The following is a 14,356-nucleotide window of genomic DNA, read 5'->3' on the forward strand; positions in this document are numbered from 1 at the left end:
TTCTGTATATTGTTTCTCCTGTCTTATTCTTTAAAACAGTCTTTCATGTGGTCTATAAAGCCAATGTCATTTTAAAAAACTATTGCTGATGGCTTTCTAGCTTTTAATTCTAATCCTTCGGAAGTCCCAGAAGATTCTGTCATATATACAGATTCAAAAACTTGCCTCAATATTCTTAAAAAAGATTAGTTTCTTAAGAAAGTTTTAGCAAGATGGCTGACCACTAACAGCTCAGGAATGTAGCTCCCAGTGAAAGCCCAGAGAACGAGACGACGCCACACTTTTAGAAAAATTTTCGTCACTCACCGATCAGCCGATTCCCAGTGGAGGAGCCCCACGGGTCACCAGCGCGACTCTTGTGGCCGCCGCAGTGGTTTTGCCATCTAGGCGCAGCAGCTCTTCATGCAGAGCCAACGGGACTGCTTCCCCTACTGACCGGAGTTTGGAGCTCCGGGAAGTCAGAGCCGCTTGTTGCGGACTCAAGAGGGAAGCCAGACCAGAGATTCCCGGGCAGAAGAGCACCATCAGTCTTATCGCTGCTATTTAGGCCGCCACAGTGGGTTGCTCGGATCCCAGCACTGGGAATCAATAAGTCGGACGTCGACTCAGAAAACTAATTAGAAAGGCGGTTCATCTACAATGAAGGGAAAAAAACAGCCTAAGAAGGCCGAGTATACTCAAAATCAGAACCCATCAGCAACAGAACAAGCCCTGATGGAAAAGGACTCATCAGCAACCGAACAAGCCCTGATGGAAAAGGACTCATCAGTAACGGAACAAGCCCTGATGGAAAAGGACTGTGTTCCATTATCTGAAGTAGGCTTTAAAAGGTGGATGATAAGAAACTTCTGGGAGTTAAAGGAACTTGTTCTAACCCAATGTAAAGAAACTAAGAACTTGGAAAAAAGGTTCGATGAAATGTTGAAAAGAATAGACAATATAGAGAGGAATACAAATGAACTTATGGAGTTGAAAAATACAACACGAGAACTTAGTGAAATTTGTACAAGCTTAAACAGCCGAATGGATCAAGCAGAAGAAAGGGTATCAGAGGTCGAAGATCAACTTAATGAAACAAAACAACAAGACAAGAATAGAGAAAAAAGGATAAAAAGGAATGAGCAAAGTCTCCAAGAAATATGGGACTATGTGAAAAGACCTAATATACGCTTGATTGGTGTACCTGAATGTGACGGAGAGAATGAATTCAAGCTGGGAAATACTCTCCAGGACATTATCCAGGAAAATTTTCCTAATTTAGCAAAGCAGGACACTATTCAACACCAGGCAATACACAGAACACCACAAAGATATTCCTCAAGTAGACCAACCCCAAGGCACATAATCATTAGATTCACCAAGATCAAAACGAAGGAGAAAATATTAAGGGCAGCCAGAGAGAAAGATCAAGTTACCCATAAAGGTAAGCCTGTTAGGCTTACAGCAGATCTCTCAACGGAAACCCTACAAGCTAGAAGAGAGTGGGGGCCAATATTCAATATACTTAATCAACAGAACTTTCATCCCAGAATATCATATCCTGCCAATTTAAGCTTTACATTTGAAGGAAAAATAAAATCTTTCAGGAACAAGCAAGTACTCAGAGATTTTATTACCACCAGGCCTGCTTTACAAGAACTTCTAAAAGAAGCATTATACACAGAAAGGAACAACCAGTATGACCCTTTCTAAAAATACACCAAAAAGTAAAGAGCATTAACATAAAGAAGAATTTTTATAAACGAAAGGACAAAATAGCCAGTTAATATCAAATGGCAGCAACCCTAAATTTAAATTGACCAAATCTCCCAACTAAAAGATACAGACAAAATCTAACCGTATATCCAAAGATATACATAGACTCAAAATAAAGGGTTGGAAAAAAAAAAAATGTACCAACCAAATGGAGAGCAAAAATAAATAAATAAAAAGCAGGAGTTGCAATTTTCACATTTGACAAAATAGATTTCAAAGCTACAAGGATACAAGGGTAAAAGGATTAATGTAATAATAAGAGATCTTAACACCCAGATACATAAGACCCATAATGAGATTTAGATTCAACGAGACAGAAAATTGATAACGATATCCGGGACTGGAACTAAGACCCAGAACAAATAAACTCAATAGAGCTCTCCATTTTAAACACACAAAATATATATTATCCACAAAATCTAACGATATATCTAAAGATATACAAAGACTCAAAACAAGGGGATGGAAAAAAAACTCACCAACCAAATGAAGAGCAAAAATAAATAAATAAAAAGCAGGAGTTGCAATTCTCACATTTAATAAAATAGATTTCAAAGCTACAAGGATGCAAGGGTAAAAGGATTAATGCAACAATAAGAGATCTTAACACCCAGATACATAAGACACATAAAGAGATTTAGAGTCAATGAGACAACAAATTGATAACGATATCCAGGACTTGAACTCAGAGCCAGAACAAATAAACACAATAGAGGTCTCCATTTTAAACACATAAAATATGCATTAACCACTTTAAAAAAAAAAAAAAAAAAGAAAGTTTTAGAGGATTTGCAAAAACAAATAAAAATAACTTTGAATAAGGTATCTATTTAACTAATATCATCTAAGCTGGCTTTTTTGAACAGAAGAGTAAGTGATTTCCTCATCTTTAAGAGACTCCTTTAAGGGCCAGTGAGAGGGAAGAAAACATGAAATTGCAAGTGAATATTAGAAAATAAATTGCAGTTGTGAATCTCCAAACGCAATTGTTTTATATTATGCTTATAACACATATACAGATTCTGAGAACCTGACATGTGTTTTGTAGCAGAAGCATTTTCACTGAAGATGGCTACTTGTGAGTAGCCATCAACAAATGAATGGTGAACATGTACCCAAACCAATGTGCGTTAATAAGACTTTCTTTACTTGCACAGGAAGAGACCCCAATCAGGAAACTTAAATAATATCAGGAGAGTTACTGGGTGATATGACCCAGAAAACCAGAAATATTTTGGCTTCAGGTACGGCTGGATCCAGGAGCTCCAATAGTATTCCTTGAGTTGCTCATCTTTTCTTGCATAGGATTTCTCTTAATGAGACAAAGTAGCCACCAATGTTACAAAGTTACGTGATTGTAACTAAACAATCTAAGTAGAAAGAAGTAATATTTTGATAGCACCAGAATAATATGTACAATACGGCATTTCATTAACCTTAATTATACCTATGTCCATCTCTAACTAACTGCTATGTCAAGAACACTATATGAACAGGATTATTTAGAAAAGAGAAACTGTTACTAAAAGATAGACAACTTCTAAAAAAAAAAAAAAACAAACAAAAAGGCCAAAAGGCTATAAAGCTTCACTCTTTTTCCTCTTCTAAGTGGTTAATTCTTAGATTAAGTCATTCATTGTATTTCTCTAATATATTTTTATAACTGGATTTGAAGTCAGATACTCACCTAACCACAATGTACATAGGGTTTTCCCAACCCATTTTAAGAGGCCATCATCCCATAGGCATAGTAAATACACAAAGTAATTAGGTAATTATTTTGAAAAATTAAAATCCATATCAGCTCTTACCTTCTCTACAAATGCAATGCTGATTTCCATCTACCAAAGCCAAGCATGTTGAGTTGTTTCTGCAAGGGTTATTAAGTAGTTCACAAGGGTTATAGCGTTGGTGGCAAAATTGTCCAGTATAAAGGGGTGGGCACAGACATACAAATTGTCCAGGAATGGTAGATTCATGACAAAGACCTCCATTCATGCATGGATCACAGTCGCATTCATTTATTTCTTCACTACAGTTCTGTCCAGTCCATCCAGATGTACACTCACATCTGAAATATTAAAATTTTATATAAACATTTTTTCACATTTATTTTTTGTATTTTTAATTACTGCCTTGAACTAATAGTATGTAGTACTTTTAAATTTATAACAGGACTAATAAATAATACATAGTTTGAACATACTGATTGCCTAATTTCCTGGGAAAATATAATACATATTACCACAACACTTACTGCATTGGGTGATAGAAGATTGCAGAAGCATTAGCAAATTTCTATTATAGCCTTCTGAGACACGTCAGAGAACAACTGTTGAGTTGAATTACCAACTGAGCACAATTTCCCCATGAATTATTTAATGTAAAATAAGGTTTACAGATGAGATAACTATTTATAAACTTTAAATGCCATTTAATTCAGTATCCTTAGCAATACGTGAAATTCTTGTCATCACCAGAGTATTTAACAAGGTGTTACCTTACGTTAAGCATCTGTTTTTGGTTTTGTGTGTTTGTTGAAGCATTTAAAATACATTCTAAATATTATCTTTCCCTTTTAAAAAATTTAGATTCAGGGCTTACATGTGCAGGTGTGTGACACAGATACATTGCATAATGCTGTAGTTTGGGCTTTTGTTGAACCCATTCCCCCAATAATGAACATATAACCCAATAGGTAGGTTTTCAACCCTTACCCTTCTCCTTCCCTGCTCAGTTTTGGAGTTAGCTTCTATTGTTTTCATCTTTACATCCATGTGTACCCATTGGTTAGCTTCCACTTGAAAGTGAGAATATATGATTTTCTGTATTAGACTTTCTGTTTTTGCATTAATTTATTTAGGATAATAGCCTCCACCTGTATCCATATTGCTGCAAAGACGTGATTTAATTCTTTTTATGGTTTTGTAGGATTCTACGGTGTATATGCATCACATTTTCTCTATCCAGTCCACCCTTGATAGACACCTAGATTGATCCCATGATTTTGCTCTTGTGAATAGTACTGTGATAAACATATGAGTGAAGTTGTCTTTTTGGTAGAATGACTTCCTTTTATTTGGATAGATGCTCAATAGTGGGATTTCTGGGTCAAATGGTAGTTCTATTTTCAGTTATTTGAGTAATCTCCATAATGCTTTCTATGGACTGAACTAACTTCATAATTAATATTTGAATAACATGGGATAGTTGAAGGTAAAGCAAACAAATGAAAAATAAAGCAGTTTTTCCTTTTCAGAATCTGAAGTTACCTGTATATCACAGACTTCTAACTCAGTCTAACCCTCCATCCAGTAACTGCCATTATCTTCAAATGCCACTTTAGCCAATCACCATCCATGAAACTAAGCTAGTTCTGCTCTGAAGAGAAAAATTCTAGCACACAGGAGTGGGGAAGTGTTTTACATACACAGTGTTCATTTGAGGGAAATTGAAAGGTAATAATGAAACCTGCAGATAGAGAGTAAATGCAAATGGAGAGACAGAGGGGTAGTCCTTCAGCTGGGTAAGTGGAAATCAATCACAACATGTAGATCAGTTCAAGGAAAGAATTTGTACCAATTTGTGGGCAAGGTAGAGTTCCAAATATTGAGTAACTGTATTATTATGCAAATTATGAATCATGAAACAAGCACAGGAAATATTAGAATAATTATTTTCAAAAAGTGTATTTACTGATAGGTTCAATTTTAAGGTAACTTGAAAAAAATCATACTGTTGAAATCACGTAACTTACTTCATGATATAGAATATTTTACTAAAAGGAGGGGAGCCAGGATGAAGGAAAAAAGGAAGAAAGAAAGAAAAGAGTCACCTAACTTGCAGTTTCAAAGCTCCAGTTATATCAAGGACCTTTTGTAATTATAAATATATAATTCTAATATATTGGAGGAGATAGTTGAATAAACCACTTACCCCAACATTTTTAAACTCTAAATATCTATCGTTAAAATTGAAATAAGAACTAAAATGAATAACTGGCAAAATGGTATTATACATAATTGACTAATAGCATCCTAAATCCAATGCATTGTAAGCCAGTGGATTTTACAGCTGTCTAAATTTGTTTTATATTGGTTGTGGGCACAAAGTAATTGCTATAACGCTAACTGCACATTTCTTTGTGACATATGCTTGCACAAGGCAACATTTACAACTGAAACAATTCATATCTTTACAATATAAAAAACATATACCTAAGGGTATGTTATTTACTTAATGCTTTATTTTCTTCTCAAAATCAAAATGCTCTAATTATTTTGGTGACTTTACATCATGGTTTGCCAGGAGAGTCCCAGTTCAGTTATATGATATAATTTTCAGGGCATCCTTTCACTTATAAGTTTCCAAGGTGCTATTTTTTTTAATCTCTATCTCTTATATACCATTACTGAAAATGAGTACCAAAAACAAAAAACAAAAAACAAAACTACTATACTCTCACTTATTTACTAGTCCTAGAAATTATTTCACTTTGCTCTAAAATTTGCTTGCCACACACTTTAGGAACTCATCATACATACTATTTTCTGTTAAAACCATTTGCATGGTTTGCCTCCACTACTAAGCTTTTGGTTCTTGAATGTGTAAGAATGATGTGAATCTCCACATTATCAAGTCAACATAATAAATATTAACAATACTCTAAGAATTGACTGATATAAGGTCCTCAGTGTTGGAATCAGATTGACCTACCTGCACTCTTTCATTTAGGAAGTTGAGGATCAGAATTTTATGAAATTGGTAATCTCACAGAACAGTTGTAAAGATTAAATGAGATGATGAATAAAATGTGTAAATAGTGGAATAGTGGCTAGCATCTGCATTGCCTGGCCACCTACACTGTTTACTAGATGGTGTCACAGAAGTTTTAAGAATATATTTTCTGACCTTAAATATAATGTGTATCTCAACATTGAATATTTCTTTAACCTTTAGTAGTACTTCTTTGTAATTTTTGATCATCACATTTTAAAACTGTCAAATGTACTGTCCAATTTAATAGTTTCAATTCAGCTTTGCAATCTGTAGAAGAGATATTCTTATTCCCACTTTACAGATGAGATAGGTGGAAGTTCAAAAGATAATAGTGATGTATCCAAAGTCACATTGTTAAGTAAACAAAACTTAGAATCCAGATCACTTCCTCTCAAGGTCCTGTTTTTCTCTTTTTAATACTTGTTTTAAATTTAGTATAATTCCTTTAAATATTTTGTGAAATAATGTTTAAAAAATTGGATATTACCCAGTCTTAAGAAAACAACTTCAGTATACTTATTTTACTTAAAATAACATCACTGTAAATATAACTATTGAGTCATATAATGGGACTCAGTCAATATACTATGGCAATTTTAAAAGGAGAAAAGCTAGAGAATTAACACATTCTAAAATCACGATCACTACCACGACATGATCACAGGTCCTAAGGAAATTGCACAGGTATTTATATTTTCCTCTTTACTGTATTCTCTTATGAGTACATAATTCCAAAAACCAACAATTCTTGACTAGTTGGCATATATGCTAAAGGTTTGTTTTATCTTCTCACATAACAGGTGTCCTAAGATCTCATGTGGTGTCATTACAAGGATCAAATTTTCAGGAAAGCATGTGGCTCTATATCAAGAGGACTGATAATGCCAAGACTGAGGAGATAACATGGATGTTTTGTAAAAAATAAAGTTCCAAGAAACAATCTCTACTAGAGACCAACAATTTTACCTACAGGTTTATGTCTTTGAATCTGCTTCTGCATATGTCAGAGGAGCTACTTTTTGATGGATGGAAAAACATATTTTATGTGAGGGCTTCAATCTGATTCTAAGTTTGCACCATGAAATAATTTCAGGATTTAGTGGAATCTGACAGACTTTTTCAAACTCACAGCTAGAAGCAGAGTCATTATGGATTAAAAAAAAGAAAGACATGCAAAGCACATACTGTATGACTTTTCAAATGTACAATTTCTGGCAGTAAACACTTGAAAACAATTAAGTGTGTGCTTAAAGATACATTAATATATTCTAATTTGCTCTTTTCCCTAATGTGATAAAACCTAAATTCATTGGTGTAAAATACATTGAGTACTTCTAAGGACAAATTTTCAAATCTTAAATGTTGATTTAAAGTACCAAAACTGATAATAGGAAATAAAGTAGTTATCATTGTTAAAAAGTGGAACAAAGTCTACTCATTAGAGGTGCAGTGGCTCACACCTGTAATCCCAGGTGGGATTTTGAGAAGCTGAGGCAAGTGGATCACAGGGGGAGGAGATCAAGACCATCCTGGACAGTAAGGTGAAATCCCATCTCTACTAAAAATACAAAAATTAGCCAGGCATGGCAGTACCTGCCTGTAGCTCCAGCTACTCAGGAGGCAGAGGCAGGAGAATTGCTTGAATCTGGGAGGTGGAGGCTACAGTGAGCCAAGATCATGCCACTGCACTCCAGCCTGGATGACAGAGTGAGATCCAGTCTCAAAAATTAAAAAAATCCACTAGCTCCAAAAATCTTAATAAATGCCCATTTATAATTACTAAGCATTCTATATGGTTACCATAAATATTTACGTGTGATGACAAAATACCATTCAGCAATATGTATCTGTGTTTGAGCACATTTTGTATATTAAGATATATATGATTTTTTGCCAATAAATTTATGAATAGAAATCTAAGAGTATATGCAATTTAAAAGAATATTTTCTTATAAAAATTATTTCACTTCTCATAGAAGCAAAGAGTAAGTTGTTGTTTATCAGAGACTGAGAGGTGAAGGAGATTAGGAGAGATGTTGGTCACAGGCGACAATTAGACAAAAGGAAAACGTACAAGAGATCAATTGTACCCGACTATGACTATCATTAATAACAACATACTGTGTACTTAAAAATTGTTCAGAGAGTAGATTTTAAGTGCTTTCTTCACAAAAAAGATGAGTATGTGAGGTAATGCATGTTAATTAGTTTGATTTACCCATTTCAAAATGTATGCATATATCAAAACATTGTTATACAACATAAACATACACAATTTGGTTTATTTTAAAAATTATTATTTCTTGTAACCTATATATATATGAAACAGAAAATTTCAACCAAAACTGCTAGGTGAAAAAGAAATAATGACTGAATAATCAGATAGTACTCTTATCTTTTTGGTGTCCTACAAAATTGGGGGCATAAATAAGGAAATATTTTTTTTAATGAGCTTCCCAATTAAATAATTTATTCATTAATTTATTGTTTTGTCTATTCTCCTATTTATACCCTTAGGTATTCATATCATCAATAAAACTATCCTTATACTGAATTATAACATGGTCATTACTATACTCTTAACCTCTGCAATCTTCTTGGAAATAAGTGTGAAAAATCACTTTGCTCATTTAGCCTTAAAAACATATTTTAAACAATTTATTTTATTAGTAAGCATTAAATATAGAATACACAACTAAGAACTGCTTTGAATAACAGCCTGAAAATGTTAATATGTAAAAACATATGAGAAAATTGGTATGGGTAAAATGAAAGTGAGGAGGTAGCTAAAAACAATAACAGGGCAAAGTTGCTAAGGACTCTGAAAACTACTGCAAAAGCAAGAAAAGTGAAATTAAGGAATTTTGACTTTATCCTTGAAGATACTTAAGGTTTTTTTTTTGGTTGTTGTTTGTTTCTAAGTATGGGAGCAACATTGATTGTTATGCAGCAGAAGATGGGTTAACATAGAACCAGTTGGTAGCATGAAGATCATTTTGGAAGCTATCACTTCATTGTTTATAAGAGATTATGAGAACCTACACAGAGGCAGTAATAAAATACATCAGATTTGAGGTATATTTTCGATGTAGGCCAGAGATTTGGATGATGGTTAGTAAGCAGATGAGGCAGAGTTACAGTAGTGAGGAGGGAGGAGGAATCACTTGGCTTCACATTCACTGTTGGAAAGATGATGCCATCAGATAAAAGACAAATGACAATGATGGAAATAAAAGAAAATAAGATTGTACTGATGCTTAGTATGTAACAACTTAAATAAATTGCATGATTTCAGATGATATCCTGCATGTATTAAAAATCCAAACATGGAGTTCTGGAAAAATCAAACCAGGTAATAAAATATCAAGGACCATTCTAGCAAATATTAGGAATGGGTAAGCTTAAAATTGGTCTTCCCTACTGAAATATAAAATTAATTTGATAAAAACTTATGGAATCCTCTTCATTGTGATATTCTGCAATATTTTATAGGATCTTAGATACGTATATAGAATTTTTGAAAAGAAATAGGCAGGAAAGAATTCGAATAGGCAGAGCAGTGTAAGCACATGGTCTGATAGATGGTAAGCCAACCTCTCTTATTTATTTATTTATTTGTTTGAGATGGCGTCTCACTCTGTCACCAGGCTGGTGCGTAGTGGTGTGATCTCAGCTCACTGCAACCTCTGCAACCTGGGTTCAAGGTATTTTCCTGCCTTGGCTTCCTGAGTAGCTGGGATTACAGGTGCCTGCCATCATGCCTGGCTAATTTTTGTATTTTTAGTAGAGATAGGGTTTCAATGTGTTGGCCAGGCTGGGCAAACCTTTCTTTTTTATTTTATTTTATTTTTTCATGGTGAAGGGATGTTTATGGAGTATATATTCTAAATGAACTCAATAATTTTTTTATTATTAATAGAAAAAGGATTTCTTCCATTTAGACTATCAAAACACATTCCATATATTTTGTAAAAATATTTAAATTTAGATATATAATTTATACATATAATTTATAAGCCAATGATTTCTATAAGAATAATTATAGTCTATATTTTTATACAACATGAATTTCGATGGAAATTAACTGTTTGGATAGTTCCTTGATATAATTCTCTTTATCTGTTTCCAATATCCTATATGATTTAATCTTCTGTGACATGTAAGAACAACTGATCAATAGTCTTTTTCACAATTATTTAATTCAAGCTGCTTTATAGGTCAGTGTCTCCAAAAACCAATTCAAGGCTTTTACAAGACTGAGAATATTTCTCATTTATAGAAGAAATCTAAAGTGCCAGACAAGCAGAGGCAGAGAATGCATTGGGTCAAGCCTCCAGTATATTCATATTTAAAATCTGAGATAAATCTGATAGAACTCATGCTGTATTTTGAAGAAAACCCAAAGTTAAATACACTTGAATCTTGGACCAGAACAACAAAGCCAAACATATGCCACATATTGAGATGCTATGTAGTGACATTAGTTCCACTTTTTCTTTTGCCATTGTGGTCATCATATAGAAACCATGAGAACAGGGTATTTTACCACTCAGACAGATGACGAGAATTTAGTTTTTTTTTTGTAAGCCTACAACCAGTCCTAAGAAATTTATGTTGAAAAAAATGACTCTTTCAACAACATCTTGAATAAAGCTGAAAGACAGTATTTGCTTAAAAAGACTACATGACAAGATAGCTGAAGCTTCTATTCTGTAAGTTTACTTATTGAGTCAAGAAAATGACTAGTGTTATAAAAAGGAGTAACATGAACAATTACATAATTTAACTCTGAACATAAACCTAGTTTAAATTACCATCTTTAATTTCTTCTATTTTATATTTCCTTGATGGTGTGTGTGTGTGCGCGCGCGTTGTGTGTGTGTGTTAGCAGAAAACTGATGATGCATCAGTTTCTGAGCAAGTATTACTTCTGGCTCCCAGCTTTTTTAAAAAAGGATCTTTGTGGCAAGTCAAAGTAAGTCTGCTTTTAAACATAATGTTTTATAGATTCAGATGAATTAGCAGTTGCGCCTTTTTCAACACTTACAAATTTATAGATGTTTGCATGTGTATATGCAAGTATAATATCCATACCTATACCCACACATTGTATTCAAATTGTATTCAAATTATACTCGAAAATGCATATATAATCTTTCAAATACACTTCCAAATGTATAAAAATCCTGTATACCTACACATGTGTTTTTATTCTTTCAAATACAGTTTGAGTAGGAGACAAAATTTTAAATACAGAAGCAGGATACAGAGTATTATGTAAGGAAATTGAAGTACTAAGATATAGAACTTAAACAAATTTATAAACATTTTACAGAATAATTCATAAATATGCAGCATGTCAGGTGTTTCACATAAAGAAACATTTTAAACTCCTAGTTTAATAAGCATTACACTTGAAGTCTGAAAAGAAAATCAATCGAGCTATCAAAAGCCAAAGAAATTTTAGACATTTGGAAATATTATAAGCAAGGAGGAAATGAAATAATCTTTTTGGTGCTGTTAGGACTGGCATTATAATAAATAATATATCTGTTTCAATCTCCTTGGGGTAACATGTATTAGAAATATATACTCTTAATTACAAATCAGACATTCTTAGTTCTAGACTACATGCATATAACGCCATTAATTCTGAAACATAACATAAATTCAGTTAGCCAATGTAAAAATATGCAAAAATAAACCGATTGAAAATGAACACTAATGTATATTTGCACATACAGAAATTATGAACCCATTATTTTGTTAAAATTGAAAATTAAAGAACATCTCCTTCCTTAAAAGTTTAAATAACACCCAAATTATCTTTTACTTATTTCTAAAAATGGAACTATAGAAATAAATAAGGATAGCAGAGATAAGAGAAAAAAGGAAGGAAGGAAAGAGAAGCAAAAAAAATTCTTTTTGCTATAAGGGTCACCTGTCTCACAGGAGTTATGTGGGAAGTTTTATATCTATGATCCTGCTTCTTGATGAGACTCTTCCTGGCACTTAGTCGATCCAGAGTCCAAGTGATATTCAAAAAGACTTTTAAAAGATCACTAAGCCAGAACTTGAAAGTCAGAGAGAAAGGATAAATTCAAAGTAGAAGAGATTTATCTTTTTGAAGTATGAAATAAAGTCACCAGTGCCTGTATCTCTCTGAATCTAATTCAATGTGACAAAGAAAATTAGAAACAGAAAATAAAACTTCATCCTCAATAAAACAGTTATCAATAATCCCAAGCTGAAGCACTAAAGAAAATGAGATGATAAATTTTGTAAAAGGACCAAGATAAGAGAAGCTATGAAGAGCAGGTGACTGCTGCTGGAGTAAGCCCGCAGAAATGGCACAAAAATAGTTGTCCTCGAAATAGAAAACGAATTAAAAAAATTTTTTAAATAAAACTGGCTTGTAACATAAAGCTGGGTCAACTTCCCATCAAAGAGTGTTAGGGGCAGAAGAAAAGACACTGGCAGAATTTGGAATTTCAGAGACATGAAACCTTGAGGGCTCATGGAGGAAAACAAGCAGTTCCTGGGGCTACCATTATTCACTGGGGTGAAGAAAAATATATTGGTTCCCTCTCTCTCCCACCTCTCTCTCTCACACGCATACACACACATGTGTACACAAGTGTTCAAATATAAACAATTCAAAAACCAGTAACATACATTGTTTTACTCTGAGCCAGAGAAACTTGTTTGTTTCTCTTTGACAAGGACATTGTCTTTACTCACATGTGCTCCTGCAAATACTCAGGTTATCAAGAACTAATTTTAAAGTTAAAAAAAAAAAAAAACTTAAAAAGGAATCAGTACAAAATAAACTGTGGTGTATGTGTGTGCAAATGTAAATGTAAAAATAAATGAACATGAAAATAGCCAGATTCTTATATAAGCATTATTTTACCAAACATATTAAAATTACAGCCAGATAATTTTAAGACAAGTATAAAGCTAGGATAAATATTATTATACAACAAAATATTTAAGGAGAAATAAAAGACTCAGGATATAAGTCAGAAAATAAAATGAGAGGAAATCCAATGGTAAAATTCCAGGAAAAATATAGGATAAATTTGAATGCCAGTATTCACTGGCCCTTTTGTTTCCACTCTATGATAGCAGTGCATATGCACATCTTCTAGTCTGCCATCTTGAGCCAGCACGCCTTTAAATGTATTTCCTAAGCTATTCTCTAGCTTCTAGGGTGTCTTGGCATCTTAGCTATGGGTATCTCAGTACCTTCAGGTCACAGGGCAACAGAGACTATAACAATTACCTGGGTCTTTTTAAGCAGAAGACACAGAGAAGTGGAGATCAACCCCAAGCTATGGCTGAAACAAGAGACCTATTTTGAATTCTTCATCCGGCATTTCAACATTTCATTTTGTTTAGGATTCAGGATCCATTTTTACTGTGCTGATTTTTGTCTCAACTGGAGAAATACTTCTTATTCTTACTTTTGTTGGGGTGAAACTTTGCTTTTCATGAGGATGTGCCTATGATGTATGTTAACTAAGCTCATTTGGCTTTGCGTCTGGGTATGTTCAGTGGCTATATTAATCTGTTTTCATGCTGCTAATAAAGATACACTCAAGACTGAGAAAAAAGAGGTTTAATTGGACTTACAGTTCCACATGGCTGGGAATTCCTCAAAACCATGGCAGGAGTCAGTGGCAAAAGAAAAACAAGGAAGAAGCAAAAGCAAAAACCCCTGATCAACCCGTCAGATCTCGAGACTTAATCATTATCACGAGAATAGCACGGGAAAGACCGGCCTCCAAGATTCATTACCTTCTGCTGGGTCCCTTCCATA

The 14,356-nt window shown here is 33.6% G+C and overlaps 1 protein-coding gene across 1 annotated transcript in view; it reads right to left on the bottom strand.

Moving 5' to 3' along the window:
• The window catches only part of EYS (EGF-like photoreceptor maintenance factor), a 1,911,700-nt gene that overhangs the window by 1,270,940 nt on the left and 626,404 nt on the right, over positions 1 to 14,356 (bottom strand). The window contains exon 13 of the mRNA XM_035296026.3: positions 3,567 to 3,826. Within this exon, the coding sequence (XP_035151917.3) occupies positions 3,567 to 3,826 (260 nt within the window). The remainder of the gene's footprint in view (positions 1 to 3,566; positions 3,827 to 14,356) is intronic.

This window comes from Callithrix jacchus, chromosome 4 (assembly GCF_049354715.1).
Source record: "Callithrix jacchus isolate 240 chromosome 4, calJac240_pri, whole genome shotgun sequence".
NCBI classification, from domain to species: Eukaryota; Metazoa; Chordata; class Mammalia; order Primates; family Cebidae; genus Callithrix; species Callithrix jacchus.